The sequence below is a fragment of the Entelurus aequoreus genome, linkage group LG13, assembly GCF_033978785.1.
Source record: "Entelurus aequoreus isolate RoL-2023_Sb linkage group LG13, RoL_Eaeq_v1.1, whole genome shotgun sequence".
Taxonomy (NCBI): domain Eukaryota; kingdom Metazoa; phylum Chordata; class Actinopteri; order Syngnathiformes; family Syngnathidae; genus Entelurus; species Entelurus aequoreus.
The window spans coordinates 70,002,670-70,024,933 of record NC_084743.1 but is presented as its reverse complement, the minus strand read 5'-3'; the positions used below and the strand labels follow the sequence as shown (position 1 = coordinate 70,024,933).

General features: G+C 41.4%; 2 protein-coding genes across 2 annotated transcripts; one reads left to right on the top strand and one right to left on the bottom strand.

Moving 5' to 3' along the window:
• Positions 1 to 1,094: 1,094 nt before the first annotated feature.
• On the bottom strand, positions 1,095 to 11,826 carry LOC133663964 (dynein axonemal assembly factor 1-like). The gene is made up of 2 exons (XM_062068704.1): positions 10,552 to 11,826; positions 1,095 to 2,085 (listed from the first exon to the last, which is right to left on the bottom strand). The coding sequence occupies exons 1-2, from the start codon at positions 11,435 to 11,437 to the stop codon at positions 1,463 to 1,465; spliced, it is 1,509 nt and encodes a 502-aa protein (XP_061924688.1). The 5' UTR covers positions 11,438 to 11,826; the 3' UTR covers positions 1,095 to 1,462.
• Positions 11,827 to 12,287: 461 nt separating this feature from the next.
• mrpl44 (mitochondrial ribosomal protein L44) lies at positions 12,288 to 21,314 on the top strand. Its single transcript, XM_062068703.1, has 4 exons — positions 12,288 to 12,855; positions 17,008 to 17,476; positions 20,617 to 20,795; positions 20,871 to 21,314. The coding sequence occupies exons 1-4, from the start codon at positions 12,680 to 12,682 to the stop codon at positions 21,043 to 21,045; spliced, it is 999 nt and encodes a 332-aa protein (XP_061924687.1). The 5' UTR covers positions 12,288 to 12,679; the 3' UTR covers positions 21,046 to 21,314.
• The last annotated feature ends 950 nt before the right edge of the window (positions 21,315 to 22,264 follow it).

Genomic DNA, 22,264 nt, shown 5'->3' with positions numbered 1-22,264 from the left:
GTCAAAGCATCTTTAGGCTGGAAAAAGTTGAGTGAATAAATGTGGGATTGCACCATCTGCTGGATCTTTTTTCCCCCCATTGGATAGTGCCATCAAAATTGGACCCAGCACTAAAAAAAATCCCTAAAATTCCTATTTTTTTGATACCAAACCCTAGTGGCAAAGCATCTTTAAGATGGAAAAAGTTGAGTGAATAAATGTGTGGGATGGCACCATCTGCTGGATCTTTTTCCCCCCCATTGGATAGTGCCATCAAAATTGGACACGGCACTAAAAAAAATCCCTAAAATTCCCATTTTTTGATACCAAACCCTAGTGTCAAAGCATCTTTAGGCTGGAAAAAGTTGAGTGAATAAATGTGGGATTGCACCATCTGCTGGATCTTTCCCCCCCCCCATTGGATAGTGCCATCAAAATTGGACCCAGCACTAAAAAAAATCCCTAAAATTCCTATTTTTTGATACCAAACCCTAGTGTCAAAGCATCTTTAGGCTGGAAAAAGTTGAGTGAATAAATGTGTGGGATGGCACCATCTGCTGGATCTTTTTCCCCCCATTGGATAGTGCCATCAAAATTGGACCGAGCACTAAAAAAAATCCCTAAAATTCCTATTTTTTGATACCAAACCCTAGTGGCAAAGCATCTTTAAGCTGGAAAAAGTTGAGTGAATAAATGTGTGGGATGGCACCATCTGCTGGATCTTTTTCCCCCCATTGGATAGTGCCATCAAAATTGGACCCAGCACTAAAAAAAAATCCCTAAAATTCCTATTTTTTTATACCAAACCCTAGTGTCAAAGCATCTTTAGGCTGGAAAAAGTTGAGTGAATAAATGTGTGGGATGGCACCATCTGCTGGATCTTTTTTTTCCCCATTGGATAGTGCCATCAAAATTGGACCCAGCACTAAAAAAAATCCCTAAAATTCCTATTTTTTTTATACCAAACCCTAGTGGCAAAGCATCTTTAAGCTGGAAAAAGTTGAGTGAATAAATGTGTGGGATGGCACCATCTGCTGGATCTTTTTTTCCCCCCATTGGATAGTGCCATCAAAATTGGACCCAGCACTAAAAAAAATCCCTAAAATTCCTATTTTTTGATACCAAACCCTAGTGGCAAAGCATCTTTAAGCTGGAAAAAGTTGAGTGAATAAATGTGTGGGATGGCACCATCTGCTGGATCTTTTTTCCCCATTGGATAGTGCCATCAAAATTGGACAAATCACTCAAAAAAATCCCTATAGTTTCCGATTTTTTTTATACCAAACCCTTTCGTCAAAGCATGTTGATGCTGGAAAACGTTAAGACACCTTTTGCCGAATTGACAGCAGATAGCGCCATCAAACCACTTTCTTTTTAAACTACCTTTTCACACTGATTAGTCAATAAAAATAAAGTTGTAAACACTGAACCGCCAACAAACTATGAACTATATTTCTTGAGATGCCAAAAAACAAAACAAATGTCATTCCAGCTCCTCGATCAGGCAGCGTGGTGGACATGATATCAGACTCGTATCAGACTTTGCATCGGTTTCAAGCTCATTTGTATCACCTGAATATATCAGCGCTGAATCCTGAGGCGCTTCGGTTGTCTTACTGTCGCCAATAAAAAGCCAGGACTTATCTGGGCCAGAGTGGATGCTCTCACTCCAGACTGCCTCCACATCGTCATTGCCATCCCCTGAGATGACTTCTATCTTGGGTTTGAACTCCTGGTCCAAGGAGAACAAATTCGCCAGGTCTTCTGAGTCCACATCCTCCAGATCGGGCAGGTCATCAACAAGCCGCGGCTCGGTCAGAGGAATACTTTCCAGCTGTTCTGCATCCACCAGTTCAGTCACCAGTGGTCCAGGACCATGTCCAGTTTCACCAGGAGCTTCAACGTCAAGCTCATCTCTTTCTGACTGTTTCTCATCTTCCTCCTCGGACTTTTCTCCGTGTTTCTCCGGATCTTCTTTGCAGAGCTGCAGATTTATTTGGTTTTGTGTGAACTCTTCTTGAGCATCCAGAGTATCCTGCACAAACCCTTGGATTTTCTCAGTGACGGCATCCTGATGAGAAGCTTCTGGATTGAAGGAAGTCTCACCTGAAAGAGACCGCACTGTTAGAGTAGGAGTGGTACCCGGAGGTCTTTGTTAGCTCTTCTTCTGCCTGCACCTTTGGGGGGGGTTAATGTACAAAACCCAAAACCAGTGAAGTCGGCATGTTGTGTAAATTGTGAATAAATTGGTGCTTTAAATGGGACAATAAAAAAGTTAAAGTACCCATGATTGTCACACACACTAGGTGTGACGAAATTATTCTTTGCATTTGACCCATCACCCTTGATCACTCCCTGGGAGGTGAGGAGAGAAGTGAGCAGCAGCGGTGGCCGCGCCCGGAAATCATTTTTGGTGATTTAACCCCCAATTCCAACCCTTGATGTGGAGTGCCAAGCAGGGAGGTAATGGGGCACTTTTTTTTTTTAATAGTCTTTGGTGGGACTCAGCCGGGGTTTGAACTCACAACCTACTGATCTCAGAGCGGACACTAACCACAAGGCCACTAATTCTTCAGGACAACCTAACAATACATGGACAAAGATAAGACCTTCTGGAGGAAAGTTCTGTGGTCAGATGAAACAAAAATTGAGCTGTTTGGCCACAATACCCAGCAATATGTTTGGAGAAGAAAAGGTGAAGCTTTTAATCCCAGGAACACCAATCCTACCGTCAAGCATGGTGGTGGTAGTATTGTACTCTGGGCCTGTTTTGTTGCTAATGGAAATGGTGCTTTACAGAGAGTAAATGGGACAATGAAAAAGGAGGATTATCCTCTAAATTCTTCAGGACAACCTAAAATCATCAGCCCGGAGGTTGGGTCTTGGGTGCAGTTGGGTGGTCCAACAGGACGATGACCCCAAACACACGCCAAAAGTGGTAAAGGAATGGCTAAATCAGGCTAGAAATAAGGTTTTAGAACGGCCTTCCCAAAGTTCTGACTTAAACATGTGGACAATGCTGAAGAAACAAGTCCATGTCAGAAAACCAACACATTTAGCTGAATTGCACCAATTTTGTCAAGAGTAGTGGTCAAAAATTCTACCAGAAGCTTGTGGATGGCTACCAAAAGCGCCTTATTGCAGTGAAACTTGCCAAGGGACATGTAACCAAATATTAACATTGCTGTATGTATACTTTTGACCCAGCAGATTTGGTCACATTTTCAGTAGACCCATGATACATACACAAAAGAACCAAACTTCATGAATGTTTTTTGTGACCAACAAGTATGTGCTCCAATCACTCTATCACAAAAAAATAAGAGTTGTAGAAAGTATTGTAAACTCAAGACAGCCGTGACATTAAGTTCTTTACAAGTGTATGTAAACTTTTGACCACTATAATATATATATATATATATATATATATATATATATATATATATATATATATATATATATATATATATATATATATATGTGTGTGTGTGTGTGTGTGTGTGTGTGTGTGTGTGTGTGTGTGTGTGTGTGTGTTATGCCCATTTGATTGTAGACTCTTACTGACACCTTGTGTGTGTGTGTTATGCCCATTTGATTGTAGACTCTTACTGACACCTTGTGGCGATAGGGAAATACTACGCTTGATTTGTTTGGGCACTTCCGGGTTGACGATGTCAGTTCAGTTCATGAGACAATGGAGAAGCAGACAAGTTGTGTTCGCTCTTACAAGCCTTGGAAAAGATAAGTCTGTAAGTAAACTGTTTAACTTGTTTATATAACTCAATATTAAGGTGGAAATTGGTTCATTTGATAGTAAGATGTTTATTGAAAAACGATTTTTGTGCACTGTTTTAAATGGATGTTTTGAGGACTTAAAATGGCTGCCAGTCGTATATTTCCACCATCGAAATAGTTTCACCACTCAGCAGTATTTGTTTGATGATAGTACCGTATATTTGTGTGAAGCTAATATTTACATATTGTGTATTACATTTCAGTATGTAAATTGAATCACATAGCTTATACATTTGGAACTGTGTGTATTTCAGTTTTACAAAAAAGTAAAGTGCGAGACAAAAGTAAAGATACAAAAAAAAGACAAAGCAAGATAAACAACAATAAAGAGCCTAAATGGATTCATCTGCTTTGGAATTTTATTAGAACGTCTTGGATTGTTTGTTAGCTGTCTGCCAAGCTGTATAGCCTCAACACATATAGTGAGGGCGGAACAATATATATATATATATATATATATATATATATATATATATATATATATATATATATATATATATATATATATATATATATATATATATATATATACATATATATATATATATATATATATATATATACATATATACATATATATATATATATATATATATATATATATATATATATATATATATATATATATATATATATATATATATGTGTGTGTAGGGCTGGGCGATATGGCCTTTTTTTGATATCTCAATATTTTTAGGCCATGTCACGATACACGATATATATGTCGATATTTTGCCTTAGCCTTGAATGAACACTTGATGCATATAATCACAGCAGTATGATGATTCTATGTGTCTACATTAAAACATTCTTGTTCATACTGCATTAATATATGCTCATTTTAAACTTTCATGCAGAGAGGGAAACCACAACTAAGTCAATTGACCAACACTGTATTTACTAAACAGTTATTAAGCAATGGCACAAACATTCATGTCATTTCCAAAACAGAAAGTGCAAAATTGTCAGACATTTTAAAACAAGCTATTAGTGCACTTTTGTGCATGATGTCACTAAGATGACATATAACAACACTAAATTAAAGTGCACTTTTTGTACAGAACGCCACTACAATAGTTTAAAACAAATAAAGTGCACTTTTGTGCATGATGTCACACAAGATATTTCAATAAGTGTCAAATAAAAATGAGCTGCATAATAGGAAATCAAATCCTTCTTTATGTGGTAGGTTACTGTGGACGTTATCTCCTTCTGTTGTTGACTAGTTTTTTCATACGGTGTTGATCTGGAAATGGTTGCCTCGGCATTTTGTGGGTGTGGCACCGAACGGAGATCTTGACATGCGGAGTTTCAAACACTCTTCATTCTCTAGTGGGTGACTTTTCAAATGATGCTACATATTAGCAGTGATGCTACTTTTTGTAGCAACGCTTTTGCCCCACACTTGAAAAATTACGGTTGTCTGTTCGACATCTTCCCGCTTGAAGCCAAACCACCGCCAGACGATGGACCCCCTGCTGTTTTTCTTGGGAATTAATTCTTCCTTCATTTGTTACCAGATTGGCACCTTCTCTCTCTCGTATTACCACCCGCACCACAGCTAACATTACCCATGCCCCTACCTCTCTGCTCCGCGAGGGCGTATACGTATGTGACGTATGTCAGAAGGTGCGCTTGTTTTATGTCTCTGTGAGAAGGACAGACAAGAAAGAGTGAGAAGAGCCTGTAGTGTAATGCCAGGAACTAAAAGCAACTGCGTGAGAACGTATACTCGAATATCACAATATACTAGGGGTGTAACGGTACACAAAAATGTTGGTTGACCTCGGTTTAGAGGTCACGGTTCGGTTCATTTTCGGTACAGTAAGAAAACAACAAAATATAAATTTTTAGGTTATTTATTTACCAAATTTGTAAAATCTTCCACCAAAAATATTTTTCTTAGTGGAATATTTGATGTGAAGTAATTGGAACCTTGGATAGGTCAATAATTCATAATAAAATTGATTTTGATTCAATATTATGTTTTGAGCAATGACAGTTTGAAAGAAAAAAAAACAGCTTTGTTTTATTAGTCAACATTGCAGCTTTTTCTAAATTACATTTATCCTTTAAGCTTTTTAATTTCACTTTTGTTATGTTTTTGTTTATTTTAATAGTATTTTTAGAATGTGCCGTGGGCCTTTAAAACATTAGCTGTGGGCCGCAAATGGCCTCCGGGGCACACTTTTGACACCCCTGCTTTAGGTAATAAAAAATTAAATCTGATAAATCTATGGATAAAAAGCAGAGCCTGGCGACGCATGCGCGTTTATCATAACTCTCTCGCTCTCTCTGTCTCTGCCCCTCCCTCACGAATGCTGCTGCACGCACAATTTGTTTTGTTTTTAACCCCTTCTTAACCCTGAACGTACATTGAAAATACACGCAACCCTAACTCAAAATGCCGGACATTTGAGGCATTTAAGAAACTCCGCCCTGACAGCTCCGCAAAAGAGGACATGTCCGGTGAAAAGAGGACGTATGGTCAGTCTATCGTAGCCCGTTAGCTGCTAGCATGCCGTGTGTTGTGCCTCGGTGTGCATTGTTTACACAACGTGCGTTACGCTACTTAATATGTCCGTGTGGAAACTCGTTCGGTACACCTCCGAACCGGAACCCCTGTACCGAAACGGTTCAATACAAATACACGTACCGTTACACCCCTACGATATAGTTATTTCCTATATCCCACAGAGACAAACCCGCGATATATCAAGTATATCGATATATCGCCCAGCCCTTTTGCCCTCCAAAAGTATTGGAACAGTGAGTCCAATTTGTTTATTTTTATTGTAGACTGAAAACATTTGGGTTTGACATCAAAAGATGAATATGGGACAAGAGATCAACATTTCAGCTTTCATTTCCAGGTATTTACATCTGGATCTGATTCACAACTTAGAAGATAGCACCTTTTGTTTGAACCTACCCATTTTTCAGGAGAGCAAAAGTATTGGAACATGTGACTGACAGGTGTGTTTTGTTGCCCAGGTGTCTCCAAATGACATTGCACTGAATGTCTGAGCTCAGTTTCAGATTGGGTAGGCTAGGTTTTGCCTGTGCAGACTGCATTTAGAGGTAGAACCAACATGAAAACCAGAGAGCTGTCTATGGGTGAAAAAGAAGCAATTGTGAATTTGAGAGAAGATGGACAATCAATCAGAGCCATTGCACAAACATTGGCCATAACCAGTTCAACCATTCGGAATGTCCTGAAGAAGAAAGAACCCACTGGTGTACTAAGCAACAGACGTGGAACGGGTAGACCAAGGAAAACATTAGGAGTTGATGACAGAAACATTGTGAGAGCTATAAAGAACAACTGTTAGTGACTTCAGCAACAACCTCCAGAGGGCAGGAGTGAAGGTATCACAATCTACTGTTGGCAGAAGACTTAATGAACAGAAGTACAGAGGCTACACCAGAAGATGCAAACCACTTATTAGCAAGAAGAACGGGAAGGCCAGGCTGGAATTTGCCAAAAGGTACAGAGATGAGCCTCAAAAATGCTGGAAAAAAGTTTTATGGCACTGATGAGACAAAGATTAACTTATTTCAAAGTGATGGAAAAGCGAACGTTTGGAGAAAGAAAGGATCTGTTCATGATCCCAAACATACAAGCTCATCTGTAAAACATCATGTCATGACTTGGGCTTGCATGGCTTCTTCTGGGACGTCATCTTCATTGATGATGCAACACATGATGGCAGCAGCAAAATGAACTCAGAAGCCTACAGAAACATTTTGTCTGCTAATTTAAAGGAAGATGCAACCAAACTGATTGGGAGATCCTTCATCATGCAGCAAGATAACGACCAAAACAAGAAAGGAGTTGATCAGGGGCAAGAAGTGGAAGGTTTTAGACTGGCCAAGTCAGCCTCCAAAAGAGCATGCATTTGACCTGCTGAAGGGGAGACTGAAGGGAGTAACCCCCCAAAACAAACAACTGAAAGAGGCTGTGGTGAAAGCCTGGAAAATCATCACAAAAGAAGAATGCAAAAGGTTGGTGATGTCAGTGGCTCACAGGCTTGGTGTAGTTATTGAAAGCGAAGGATTTGCAAATAAATATCAAGTCTTATTCACTTTAATCTATTTTAAAGGCCTACTGAAATGAATTTTTTTTATTTAAACGGGAATAGCAGATCCATTCTAGGTGTCATACTTGATCATTTCGCGATATTGCCATATTTTTGCTGAAAGGATTTAGTAGAGAAAATCGACGATAAAGTTCGCAACTTTTGCTCGCTGATAAAATAAGCCTTGCCTATACCGGAAGTAGCGTGACGCCACAGGAGGTAATATTCCTCACAATTTTCCTCTGTTTACAATGGAGCGAGAGAGATTCGGAGCGACAAAGCGACGATTACCCCATTAATTTGAGCGAGGATGAAATATTCGTAGATGAGGAACGTTACAGTGAAGGACTGGAGAGGCAGCGATGGATGTATCTTTTTTCGCTCTGACCGTAACTTAGGTACAAGCTGGCTCATTGGATTCCACACTCTCTCCTTTTTCTATTGTGGATCACGGATTTCTATTTTAAACCACCTCGGATACTATATCCTCTTGAAAATGAGAGTCGAGCACGCGAAATGGACATTTAAAGTGACTTTTATCTCCACGACAATACATCGGTGACCCACTTAGCTACTGAGCTAACGTGATAGCATCGTTCTCAAATGAAGATAGAAACAAAAGAAATAAACCCCTGACTGGAAGGATAGACAGAAGATCAACAATACTATTAAACCATGTACATGTAACTACACTGTTAAAAATTCTCAGCCTGGTAAGGCTTAACAATGCTGTTGCTAACGACGCTAAGGCTAATTTAGCAACTTAGCAACCGGACCTCACAGAACTATGATAAAAACATTAGCGCTCCACCTACGCCAGCCAGCCCTCATCTTCCCATCAACAGCCGTGCTCACCTGCATTCCAGCGATCGACGGCGCGACGAAGGACTTCATCCGTGGGTTTGGCGGCAAGCATCGGCTAGGCGTAGTAAGTAGTCCTTGTTGTGTTGCTGTAAGTATTGTACTTAGCCGCTAATACACCGATCGATCCCACCTACAACGTTCTTCTTTGCAGCCTCCATTGTTCATTAAACAAATTGCAAAAGATTCACCAACACAGATGTCCAGAATACTGTGGAATTTTGTCGAAGAAAACAAGAGGTTTTTATATCGGGTCAGATGGGGTACAACCACTTCCGTGGATTTTGTGACGTCACGCGCATAAATCATATCCAAAGGAGTTTTTCAACCGGAAGTGTGGCGGGAATTTTAAAATTGCACTTTATAAGTTAACCCGGCCGTATTGGCATGTGTTGCAATGTTAAGATTTCATCATTGATGTATAAACTATCAGACTGCGTGGTCGGTAGTAGTGGGTTTCAGTAGGCCTTTAAGTTTATATGTTCCAATCAGGGCCGGCCCGTGGCATAGGCCGTATAGGCAAATGCTAAGGGCGCCGTCCATCAGGGGGCGCCACGCCAGTGCCACAAATGTTGAAGAAAAAAAAAAAAAGTTGGTACTATTATTTCTAAATACAAAAAATAATCCCACGCTAATTAAAATGCAAAGTTAAGCCTATTTAATGGAAATATTATTTGTTACAACATTGCGCCCCCTCCCTTCCCGTATCATGACTCTTTTTGGACGTCACCACATAAAAAAGTCAACACAAGATGTCAAAACGGCCAAAACTGTCAGGTGCCCAGGGAAGAAAAAATAGAAAAGAAGAGGAGGAGAAACGAGAAAAAGACAGAGGTAGCAGGTAGGTAACGTTAGCCTACATGAAATTATTTGTCTGTTACAGAATGTGATAGTAACCTAGTGTGTGTCAGCTGGCTTTTAGCATAAGCTAATGTTACATGATTCGGCAATTGCTAATCAATTCTGTTTTAACGTCGGGTTAATATTGTGGAGGGGGCTAAATTGTTATGGAAAATAATAATGTAACGTTAGGTAATTACAGTACTCCCACCTTACATTCCTCAGGGACATTTGTATTAGCTCTTTTAAGCAGGTGTTTTTTGTTTACATTGTTATTTCCTTCTGGTTAGCTAATGTTTGCCCTGCAGGTAATAGTCACTTTATATATTAGGCATAGTTGTAAGCCTAGTTGTTAAAGTGCACATCATTAATGTTAATTAAGCAATATCACATGAGAGGGAATGCTGTTTTTTAATTTGAGCACTGCTGTGATTCGGTTAAAGATAATCATAACATAACATTCTCATATAATATGTTATTTTGCTTTCTTTAAGTAAAAAAAAAAGGTCAAAGACAAAGCTATTCGGTTTCTTGTGAGTATATACACTTCACTACCGATGTGGGGGGGCGCCACCTAAAATCTTGCCTAGGGCGCCAGATTGGTTAGGGCCAGGCTTGGTTCCAATACTTTTGCTCACCTACAAATTTTGTGTTCCATTACAAATAATGCTATCTTCTAAGTTGTGTATCAGATCCAGATGTAAATACCTTGAAATGAAAGCTGAAATGTTGCTCTCTTGTCTCATATTCATCTTTTGATGTCACACCCAAATGTTTTCAGTCGACAACAAAAATAAAGGAACTGGCCTCACTGTTCCAATACTTTTGGATTGCACTGTATGTATATAACGTACATAGACATCCTGGATGAAAACCAACGCTTCCCATCCAATCTGATGGAGCTGTAATTCCTGCCAAAGGTGCATCATCAAAGTATTGAGGAAAGTGTCTACTTTCCGGATGCACTGTGAGAGTATAAAGTGACGGAGTCACTCACCTTTCACCACCTTCTCTTTCAGGCGTTGTCTCTCCTGGGCTTTCTGTCGAACGGCAGCCAAGGCCTCCAAGCCTTCCTGGATTTTCCTCCTTTCTCGAGTGTTCCATCGTTCCCTCTCCTCGCGCTCCGCCTCCACCCCGCCGAGCGCCCACGCTTCTGCACATGCTCTGTCTCTGGGGAACACAGGCCTGTCGTCGAGGAAAGTCAGTTGCTTGAGGCGCACGGTCAGAGTCTTCCTGTAGTCGGGGATCCTTCTCACCACTTCGTTGCCCGTCAGGGTGAGGACGCGTAATTCCGGCATGGCTTCAAGTACAGGAAGGATCTCAGGGTCCTGTAAGAGGTTGTGGGCCAGATCCAGCACACTGATGGATGGACACTGACTCAAGTGTTCTATGGCCTTCACGCCCTCCAGTTTGTTATGAGCCATCTGCAGGGTACTCAGCTCAGGAAGGCTGGAGATGTTCTCGATGGTGTTTATGTAATTGTTGGAGACGTTCAGAGTGCGTAACCTTTTTAGAGCACCCAGGTTTTCCAGTTTGTGGATAAGGTTCTGCTGGAGGAACAAGCAGCGGAGATCGACCTGCGCGTCCAAGTTCCCGATCTGTTGCAACCCGTTGCTTTCCAACCATAGACATTTGAGTCCTGTGTACTCCTCCAGGTTTTCAATTGTGGAGAAACCCTTGTAGTGCAGATACAAGGTGTCATTCAGGAATGGCGTGGAATAGAGTTTGTTCTGCTTACAGTGGTCCCTTAAAAAGGTCTTGGTTATCCGCGGCCCAGGAAGCTTCTTTTCTTCTTCAACGGGTGTTTCTTGAGTATCTGCACATCCAATTTGAGTTCCTGTTGTTTTCTTATTTGACGTTTCAGTCATCTCAACCAGAGACATTGTTAAAAAAAGGAGTGTTTAGGTTTCTATTTGAGTGTACTTGCCCAAAAAGAGAGACTCCACCTGCTAGTCCTCGATCAGCAAAGAGCTCAATGTTAGTTGGTGTTTTTGTCACTATGGTAACGCTTCGACTACCGGATATGTCCTTTGCTTCCTACCGGACTAGTTAACTGACACGCATCCCTTTAAAAATAGCTACATGGAGTCAGGGATTATATTTACAAGTAGTGCGTCAACGTTTTATTCGAAAAAGAGTTACGCATGTTTAAAGGTCAGGATATTGATATTTTGCTAGTATGGTAACGCTGCAACTACCGGAAGCTGTTACTTGTTTTTTACCGGACGAGTATACATGAAACGCATCCCTGTAAAATAGCAACATGACGTCAGGGATTCTTATTTACAAGTAGTGCGTCAACGTTTTATTCGAAAAGTAAGAGTTACGCATGTTCAAAGGGCAGGATATTGGTATTTTGCTATTATGGTAACGCTGCAACTACCGGAAGTTGTCACTTGTTTTTTTACTGGACTAGTATACATGAAACACATCCCTGTAAAATAGCAACATGACGTCAGGGATTATATTAAAAAAATAATGCGTTAACGTTTTGGTTCGGATATAGTAGATGGATATTAGTGTTTGTGTTTTTTTAAAGAATGTGGCAACACATTATTATTTATTACCATATTATTATACCCCGATTTAAACAAGTGGAAAAACGTATTCTGGTGTTACCGTTTAGTGGTCAATTGTACGGAATATGTACTGTACTGTGCAATCTACTAATAAAAGTTTCCAATCAATCAACATTTTTTCCATCGGACTGGTTTAACCGACGCACACCTCAGTCAAAGTAGCAAAATGGCGTCAGAGTGTATCCTCTACAGTGGCGACTTGACTTTTGGACAACGCTTCCAATGTTTAACTCGCAATGTAGCATTAATGCAGGTTCGAATGGCCGGATATTGTTACTTTAAAGCTCTTTGGCAGCCGGAAGTTGTCACTCGTGTCCCACCATACTGGTTTAATTTAGGCACGCCTCTGTCAAAGTAGCAGCACGGCGTTAGGGAACTTAAAAGTGCCACGTCGGCTTTTGCAATACGCTACCAACGTGTTTTAACCACCCGTTCCAGAGCTGGATATTGGGATGTTTTTGTTGCCACGGTAACGCGCCAACAACCGGATATTGTCACTTGTTTCCCACCCGGACTTGGTGGAGTGTGACGCACGTCAGTAGCAACATGGCGTCGGGGCTTCTCCTCAAAAGTGGTGCGGTGACGCTGGGAATGCGCTGCCAACGTTTGAGTTGGAATGTGACAGTGACGCAGGTCCGAGGGATGAAGCGATGGATGAGAGCCTACACGCGTTTGATGGCACTGAAGCTCAAGATTGAAGGTCCTCCGCCGCCCAAACCAAGGTGAGGCTAACATGCTAGTCATCATCTCAAGGGGATTCATGTTTTGGACTCATTTAACATTTTGTGTTTGTTTACATTTTATAGTGGCGTGTAAACGTATGCTAAAATAATCATTGTTAACTAATTCGTGTTGAGATGTGGACGTCCCGAACAGGTCTGAAACAACTCAGAATAAACATTCTACTAAATTAGTTACATTTGCATATTTTTTGTGGTACAAATTGAGAAAAAAAAAAGATAACTTTCCCACACATTCTGGTCTGAAGTTCTTCTAGTGCAGTGTTTCTGAACCATTAGGCCGGGGCCCATTGTTGAGAAGCATGTGCCCCTTAGAGCAGTGTTTTTCAACCACTGTGCCGCGGCACACTGGTCACAGTACATTACCAAATAGTAGCCCGGGCGTTTATAGGTGAGGGCGGACCTACGTCACTTCCGCCTACCAATCCCCTAGCAACCGGGAGTTCGTTGAAAACAAACCAGCTCACAGCGAACACAGCATTGACAGAAAAAGCATTTAACGAGCGTTGTGGCTTGGAAGTCGGCGTAAAATCCTTCATTTACGCCTTTTTACTTATTCGCATATCGCGTGAAAAAAAAGAAAATGTATTATTTGCGTCAGACTCGTCTCAGTGAACTTTAAAGCTTCTCAGGCTTAGCTTAGCTTGCTAGTTAGCTTAGCCTGCGCGCTACTAAGAAAGAGACGCGGAAGTTATCAACAACAAGATCAAGTGTTAGTGTATAAAATATTGAGAGATTTGAGGGCTACATGTATTGTTTAAGTACAACAAAGGAGAGTTTAAACAGAGAAGGGGGAGGTGGCAAAATAACATAATAAGGAAAGTAATACCAAGATTACGGGTAAATAATACTGGAATGTCCGGCAAAAAAACCCAAAAGAAAGCAGACTGACCCCTAGTAGCCTGGTCCTTGTAAGTTGTAGCCTTATGAAGGCGCAGTACAGCAGGCGAATAATGTACAAAATATATGTCTTTGTATTGAAAAGTCTTGCAGACAGCATTTTGCGACTGTCTTGAAAAGTTGATTAAATGGCAACATGAAAATTATAGGGTTTATTGGTTTTTAAAAACCCAACTGTTAAGTGCAAATTTAAACGAAACCGGTTTTCGAAAATAGCTAGGTAGGCTATAGACTATATAGTATATACCGCATGTTATTTTTGTACAACAACAACTTCAGCTGTCGAACGTTATAAGGTACAAATTCAACAAGTACAACGTTAGCACGAACGGTATAGCCAAGTTGTGGTTAAGAAGGTGGATTTTTGTTCCTTATATTTACCAGAAACGAAGTGATCCGAACACACGACCCGGGACTTTGGGGGACTCCAGTGAGAACCGTCCTCGTTTTCCCGGTGTAAAGCTGCGAGCCATTTGTCTCGTCTCTGGGGGCTTTTATCACGCTTTGGCAGAACAAAATACAACCTTTGTTTTCCCTGTTTCCAGTTGTGGTTAGCACAACCAAAAACAACACAGTTTTTCGGCATTTTGGAGGCAGAATGACAGGATTAACCAGCGTAGGTCGACAGGTTAAAGAGTAATGGCAACGGTTTGTTTTCAACCCCAGTCTGGTTGCTATGGCTCGAAGAACCCGTATGTAGCTCAGTTGCCCGGATGTCGGCCCTCACCTATTTCGCAAAATCGATTTGGAGACAGGCGTTTAAAAGAAGCAGGCGGTTATTTGCACAAGGCTTTTATTTATTTTTGCACCAGCCTACACCAGGCCATTATTTGGTTACAATGGTTACTGTCCAGTATTTTTTTTTTCGTACAAAAAACTTTAAATGTAAAAGCTATTGTAAACATACAAACAAAAAAACAAGAGACCAACATGAGGTAGGCTATCAAAAGACAAGAGATCAACAAGGCCTCAACATGGCAGTAGTACAACAATTGTCAAATAGAATACCAATACTAAAAATAAATAAACTTAACTTTTTAAATAAAGCAGCCTACCGGGAAAAATAAAATTATGGTACCAAGTACTCAAGTATAAAACCCACCATCAAAACAGAACAATAATACTGTCACTTAAATAAAATAAAGGCTACAGTACTCCACGTTTTAAATAAAGCAGCATACAGGAAAAATAAAATAATGGTACCAAGTACTCTATAAAACCATCAAAACAATAATACTGCAGCAAACGCAACCCCAGTAGCATTTAAATCTAAATTATGCAAATAACAGCCCATGGGCGGCTATTAGGACATGGCCGGTTATTTGCCCAAGGGCATTTATTTGGTAATATATGGTATTTGGGTTAAAAATATTTTTTGCAAACCAGTAATTATAATCTGCAAATGAAAGCGCTAAAACATACCGGTATAGTGAGTTTGCATTATTCACCCAAGGAACTTTAGTTATTAGAGTTCCGGTCGGACGTTTTTTCACGGGACACATTTCCGGTGTGGTTGTTTCCGGATGAGGATATGCTGCTCCGTTATTGATTGAAGTAAAGTCTGAATGTCATTAAAACAGTTAGCTCCATCTTTTGACACTTCTTCCACTCCCATCCTTGCACGCTACACTGCTACAACAAAGGTGACGGGTAGAAGACGCTGCCGAAGGTGAGCCACGTAAATGAGACCGCCCACAAAACGGCGCATCCAGAGGCGACTGTCAGAAAGCGGCTTGAAGATGATCTGTAAAACATCATCTATGCAACATTTTGACCAAAGAACCACCATTATATGTTATGTAGACCACAAGGAAGTGTTTTACATTTAGAAAGAAAAAAAAATGACTCCTTTAATGCGCCCTACAATCCGGTGCGCCTAATATATGAAAACAGATCAAAAATAGACCATTCATCGGCAGTGCGCCTTATAATCCGGTGCACCCTATGGTCTGGAAAATACGGGATACGGTTTTGCGCCATATCGCCCAGCCCCTAGTTCCACCACTCCTGGCTTCAACTGCTCGCCCACAAGCTCTTCGGAGCAGACGTCGAAACAAATGTCCCACAAACTGCCAGAGCCAAAATGCTTTCCTCTTCCTTCTTAATCTTCTATGTGCAATAATTCCGTTCATAAAACTTTGATTGCACAAAATCCTTGAAATGTCCACAAATACGCAGGGCCTATGAGACCTACCGGAATTGGAGACATGTTTATTACGTCATGTCTGCATGCGGGTCAGATTGCGCTCAAATTAGACATTGCTATCTTTTTTTAATGTGCATGAGGACTGCATAAAAAGATGGTATTTGACGAAAAAGTCTAAATTGGACATCCGACCCTTTTGTGTGAATGTAGCCTTTCTTACTTCCATGGGGGCACAAAGTATAGTCAAATCTACATTTAAAAAATAATTGTTAAGTTAAAGTACCAATGATTGTTACACACACACAAGTGTGGTGAAATGTGTCCTCTGCATTTGACCCATCCCCTTGATCACCCCCTGGGAGATGAGGGGAGCAGTGGGCAGCAGCGGTGCCGCGCCCGGGAATCATTTTGGTGATTTAACCCCCAATTCCAACCCTTGATGCTGAGTGCCAAGCAGGGAGGTAATGGGTCCCATTTTTATGGTCTTTGGTATGACTTGGCCGGGGTTTGAACTCACAACCTACCGATCTCAGGGCGGACACTCTAACCCAGTGGTTCTTAACCTTGTTGGAGGTATCGAACCCCACCAGTTTCATATGCGCGTTCACCGAAGCCTTCTTTAGTGAAAAAAAAATATATATATATATATTTTTTCAAATTCAAGACAAAGTTATATGTTTTTTTACCTGTGCATGAACATCCCCTTGTTCAAAGAACAAAACCAACACAGTGCATGAACTCATAACTAAATTACACACCTGCAAATCAGTGTGACTTCTGCTGTTGCCGTATCCATAATACGCCGATATGAAGAAGTTTTTATTTACACAATGAGTCGGGTGTGTCTCGACCTCCGCGGCGGAGGTTCCGCCGAACCCCTGAGGGCGACTCACCAAACCCCTAGGGTTCGATCGAACCCAGGTTAAGAACCACTGCTCTAACCACTAGGCCACTGAGTAGGTGATACACATTTGTTATCGGTCTTGCAAAGCAGGAAGTTAACGGTATAGCTCTAAAAAAAGTGTCACGTCATTTATAGCTCTGAAAAAATACAAAGCTAATCAGCTTCATGTCTGCATTTCTTCCAGATCTCAAAAGCCTAGTTGGGATTATCATGCGGAGGTCCAGGCTTTCAGCACGCGCCTACATGAGAACTTTTCCCTGGAGCTGCTGAAAACGGCTTTTGTTAATCCCTGTTACCTGCAGGGGGAACAGAACAGGCGACAGGAGCTGGGCATGGACTCTGCGGTCGCTGCTCTCGCTCTGAAAGATAACCTGGAATTGAGCGCCCAGGGAGAAACCTTCACCATAGACTTCCTGACGGATTGGTGCAGGGCCAGCTTCCCCGAGCTGCCGACGAAAGGGGTGGAGAGTATCGTGGGGCACCTCTCGAGCCTGGACCTCGTCAGCGAAGTAGCCCAAAATGTCGGCATTGAAGATCTAACCCTGAGTTTACAATTCCCTGTCCCGGATGAGGTGCTTTGTTCTACGTTCATGGCAGTGATTGGAGCGCTACATGGAAGTGCTGGAGCCGAGCGCACTGGATATTTCCTCAGGGTAAGAGTTCATCAATCTCTTTACATATTCAGGTTAGAGTGAGAGATGCGCCAATTTTCTATGTGATCGCCATTGCCAATTAATGCCGATCACAAAGGCTGTTCCCCTCTGTCTGACTTTGTATTTATTTTTAGTCCCTTGGCTGACCAGCAGCTAATTATGTGTCTCCAAACGCAGTGTGGAGCCGCTCCCCTAAACCAGGGTTGCCCATTAGGTCGATCGCGAGTTACCTGAGGCATTAAAAAAAAAATAGACCTAAATATTAGCGATCATCAATCGTCACTACAACGTCACTTGATTGACATTCAAAGATCTTGTGAGATGACGCCGGCTGCTGCATGCTCAGTATGAAGAAGAAAAAAAACGACCTGCAGAACGTGAGAAGCACTTTTTATTTCAACAGACTCTCTCCGCACAAAACAAGTGCACCTCCTCCTGCCTGTGCTGACAAAATAAGAGTCTCCGAAAGCTAGTGGAGTTAACTCCAATGTATTTCTTGTAAGGGGTAAAAAAAAACGAGTATGGAAGCGGTACAAATAAGAAGCTAAAAACAACCACTTTCATGTTGCATTGGAGAGAGAGAAGATCTTTTTTCCCTCCACAATGTAAATTCGAATTTTTGGAACTTATCAACACTACCGGTACAGGTAATATACCAACTTATATTATTTTCTTCATGAAAAAAGGGAATCTTTGTGTTAAACATGCTTGTATTTTTATTAAACACCTTAACATAAACATATTTTAAATATGTGATTATATATGTGTGTTGCCTCACAATAATACGAAGGTCCTGAGTAGTCGTGAGTTCAATCCCGGCCTCGGGATCTTTCTGTGTGGAGTTTGCATGTTCTCTCCGTGACTGCGTGGGTTCCCTCTGGGTACTCCGGCTTCCTCCCACCTCCAAAGACATGCACCTGGGGATAGGCTGATTGGCAACAGTAAATTGGCCCTAGTGTGTGAATGTGAGTGTGAATGTTGTCTGTCTATCTGTGTTGGCCCTGCGATGAGGTGGCGACTTGTCCAGGGTGTACACCGCTTTCCGCCCGATTGTAGCTGAGATAGGCTCCAGTTTCCCTCGCGACCCCGAAGGGAATAAGCGGTAGAAAATGGATGGATGGATGTGTGTATATATATATATATATATATATATATATATATATATTAGGGCTGCAACTAACGATTAATTTGATAATCAATTAATCTGTCGATTATTACTTCGATTAATTGATTAATAATCGGTCAAAAGAGACACACTACATTTCTATCCTATCCAGTATTTTATTTTTTTAAAAACAGCATACTGGCACCTTACTTATTTTGATTATTGTTTCTCAGCTGTTTGTAAATGTAGCAGTTTATAATGCAGTTTATAAATAAAGGTTTATTAAAAAAAAAAAAATTTAAATTCTGAATTAAAAAAAAAAAAAAAAAAAACCTCTGCGCATAGCATGGATCCAACGAATCGATGACTAAATTAATCGGCAACTATTTTAATAATCGATTTAATCGATTAGTTGTTGCAGCCCTAATATATATATATATATATATATATATATATATATATATCAATTGATCTACGTGGGACGGCGTGGCGAAGTTGGTAGAGTGGCCGTGCCAGCAACCGGAGGGTTGCTGGTTACTGGGGTTCAATCCCCACCTTCTACCATCCTAGTCACGTCCGTTGTGTCCTTGGGCAAGACACTTCACCCTTGCTCCTGATGGGTGCTGGTAGCGCCTTGCATGGCAGCTCCCTCCATCAGTGTGTGAATGTGTGTGTGAATGGGTGAATGTGGAAATACTGTCAAAGCGCTTTGAGTACCTTGAAGGTAGAAAAGCGCTATACAAGTATAACCCATTTATAACCCATTTTATATATATATATATATATATATATACGTAGATCAATTTACCGGTCGATCTACGTTCCCATCCTCACCTATGGTCATGAGCTTTGGGTTATGACCGAAAGAACAAGATCACGTGTACAAGCAGCCGAAATGAGTTTCCTCCGCCGGGTGGCGGGGCTCTCCCTTAGAGATAGGGTGAGAAGCTCTGCCATCCGGGGGGAGCTCAAAGTAAAGCCGCTGCTCCCCCACATCGAGAGGACCCAGATGAGGTGGTTCGGGCATCTGGTCAGGATGCCACCCGAACGCCTCCCTAGGGAGGTGTTTAGGGCACGTCCGACCGGTAGGATGCCACAGGGAAGACCCAGGACACGTTGGGAAGACTATGTCTCCCGGCTGGCCTGGGAACGCCTCGAGATCCACCGGGAGGAGCTGGACGAAGTGGCTGGGGAGAGGGAAGTCTGGGCTTCCCTGCTTAGGCTGCTGCCCCCGCGACCCGACCTCGGATAAGCGGAAGATGATGGATGTATATATACTGTATATACACACATATATACTGTATATACACACATATACTGTATATAAACACATATATACTGTATATACACACATATACTGTATATATATATATATATATATATATATATATATATATATATATTTAGCGAATATGTATATGGACATATCATGAATTGCCTTCATTATAACACTCATTATTTTTTTGTGGCTCCAGACAGATTTTTTATTTTTTTGGCCCAATATGGCTATTTCAACATTTTGGGTTGCCGACCCCTGGTCAAGGGAGACCGAAGGTCCGATACATTCAACTCTGTGAAGCTTGTCAATTCTGACGCGCAACGCTAGCCCTGCAGCCCCATCTGTCGCTTGGTCCCCATCTTCTCCAGTCTCTCCACGTGGACTTCGGTGTGGCAAAGAGCCAGCTTTTGGTCTCCGGGGCAAACTTGGCCAAAAGGCTCCTGTAGGAAGATCCAAAAGCACTAAAAAGTCCCAAAAGTGGAACCGCTTGTTGCGCAGTCCTCAAAGGGCTTGAAACCAAAAACAAAAAAACACACACAAAAACAAGAGGTAAACAATAACACAAAAGAGGACACAAGAGCTCCTGCAACCAGCAGCCACTACAGCGGCGCCATTTTAGGGGAAAAAATTTAGTTAATACATGTGATCGAACTCATTAATAAATGATCGCTATCGGCAGCATCAAACCCGGATCGGAACTTCAACTGTCTAAAAATCTATTTATCTACTCACACACCCCTTTATCCTTGTTCTTAGGACTTCCTGGTCTCCCAGCTGATAGGAAAAGACCTGTTCGATATGTGGACAGTAATTAATCCCATGGGACTTTTGGTAGAGGAACTGAATAAAAGGAACATTCCTCTTCCAGAGCCCCGCCTCATTAGGTCTGCTGGGTCCAGCACTGTCCTGCCGCTGTATTTTGTTGGTCTGTACAGGTATGTGTCTGATTTGTTTTTCTATCAACCATGTTGAAGTGCTCATTTGATTTATTCTATCTCTCCTCCGTTCAGTGATAAGAAGCTCCTGGCGCATGGTCCAGGCGAGACACTGGCTGCGGCAGAGGAGGAGGCAGCCCGCGTGGCCCTGCGGAAACTCTACGGCTACACTGAGAACCGCAGACCCTTTGACTTCACCGCAAAACCGCAGCATGAGCAGCCTTTACTTCAGTCTGTCAGCAGCTGTTAATAAAACCTCAACTAAAAACTGTCTTCCATTATCAATATTAGCCAAATAATTTTTCTTATTTGGACCATAGTCATTGCCTTGTGGGCTTTAAATGTCACTATATACCCTGAACAAGTTGTACGTTTAATATACATTTTGGGAAAATATTTAAACTTAAAAAATCTCCTGATTTTTGTATTGAATATCCAGTGTACATAATATAAATTGGAATTGCAATGGTAGTCGTGATGCAATTTTGTTCACTTGGAATAAAGTATGTGTGTCATCTACTTTGTCTATGTCTATGAGCTTCCCTTCATAACCTAATAGGGCCTGCAATACACTTAAAACACTATTTTAGCAATAATGAGTACTTTTGATTGATTGATTGAGTCTTTTATTAGTAGGTTGCACAGTGAAGTACATATTCCGTACAATTGACCACTAAATGGTAACACCCGAATAAGTTTTTCAACTTGTTTAAGTCGTGGTCCACTTAAATTGATTCATGATACAGATATATACTATCATATATACTATCATCATAATACAGTCATCACACAAGTTAATCACAATGAATTATTTACATTATTTACAATCAGGGGTGTGGAGGGGGGGGGGTTAGGATATGGACATCAAGTAGTGGACATAGAGACAGAGAGAGAGAGAGAGAGAGATCAGAAGGCATAAGAAAAAGTATCTGCATTTGATTGTTTACATTTGATTGTTAGCAATCCGGGGAGGGTGTTAGTTTAGGGTTGTAGCTGCCTGGAGGTGAACTTTTATTGCGGTTTTGAAGGAGGATAGAGATGCCCTTTCTTTTATACCTGTTGGGAGCGCATTCCACATTGATGTGGCATAGAAAGAGAATGAGTTAAGACCTTTGTTAGTTCGGAATTTGGGTTTAACGTGGTTAGTGGAGCTCCCCCTGGTGTTGTGGTTATGGCGGTCATTTACGTTAAGGAAGTAGTTTGACTTCGGTATCAGGGAGGTGTAGCGGATTTTATAGACCAGGCTCAGTGCAAGTTGTTTAACTCTGTCCTCCACCTTGAGCCAGCCCACTTTAGAGAAGTGGGTAGGAGTGAGGTGGGATCTGGGGTGGAGGTCTAGCAGTAACCTGACTAGCTTGTTCTGAGATGTTTGGAGTTTAGATTTGAGGGTTTTGGAGGTGCTAGGGTACCAGGAGGTGCATGCGTAATCGAAAAAGGGTTGAACGAGAGTTCCCGCCAGAATCCTGAAG

Bases quoted from the DNA above. Each gene is read 5' to 3' on its own strand.
- LOC133663964 (XM_062068704.1), bottom strand. From the start codon at position 11,437: ATGTCTCTGGTTGAGATGACTGAAACGTCAAATAAGAAAACAACAGGA. The intron at 2,086-10,551 runs GTGAGTGACTCC...GGTCTCTTTCAG, and splicing joins GAAAGAGAAGGTGGTGAAAG to GTGAGACTTCCTTCAATCCA.
- mrpl44 (XM_062068703.1), top strand. From the start codon at position 12,680: ATGGCGTCGGGGCTTCTCCTCAAAAGTGGTGCGGTGACGCTGGGAATG. The intron at 12,856-17,007 runs GTGAGGCTAACA...CATTTCTTCCAG, and splicing joins CCTCCGCCGCCCAAACCAAG to ATCTCAAAAGCCTAGTTGGG. The intron at 20,796-20,870 runs GTATGTGTCTGA...TCCTCCGTTCAG, and splicing joins TATTTTGTTGGTCTGTACAG to TGATAAGAAGCTCCTGGCGC.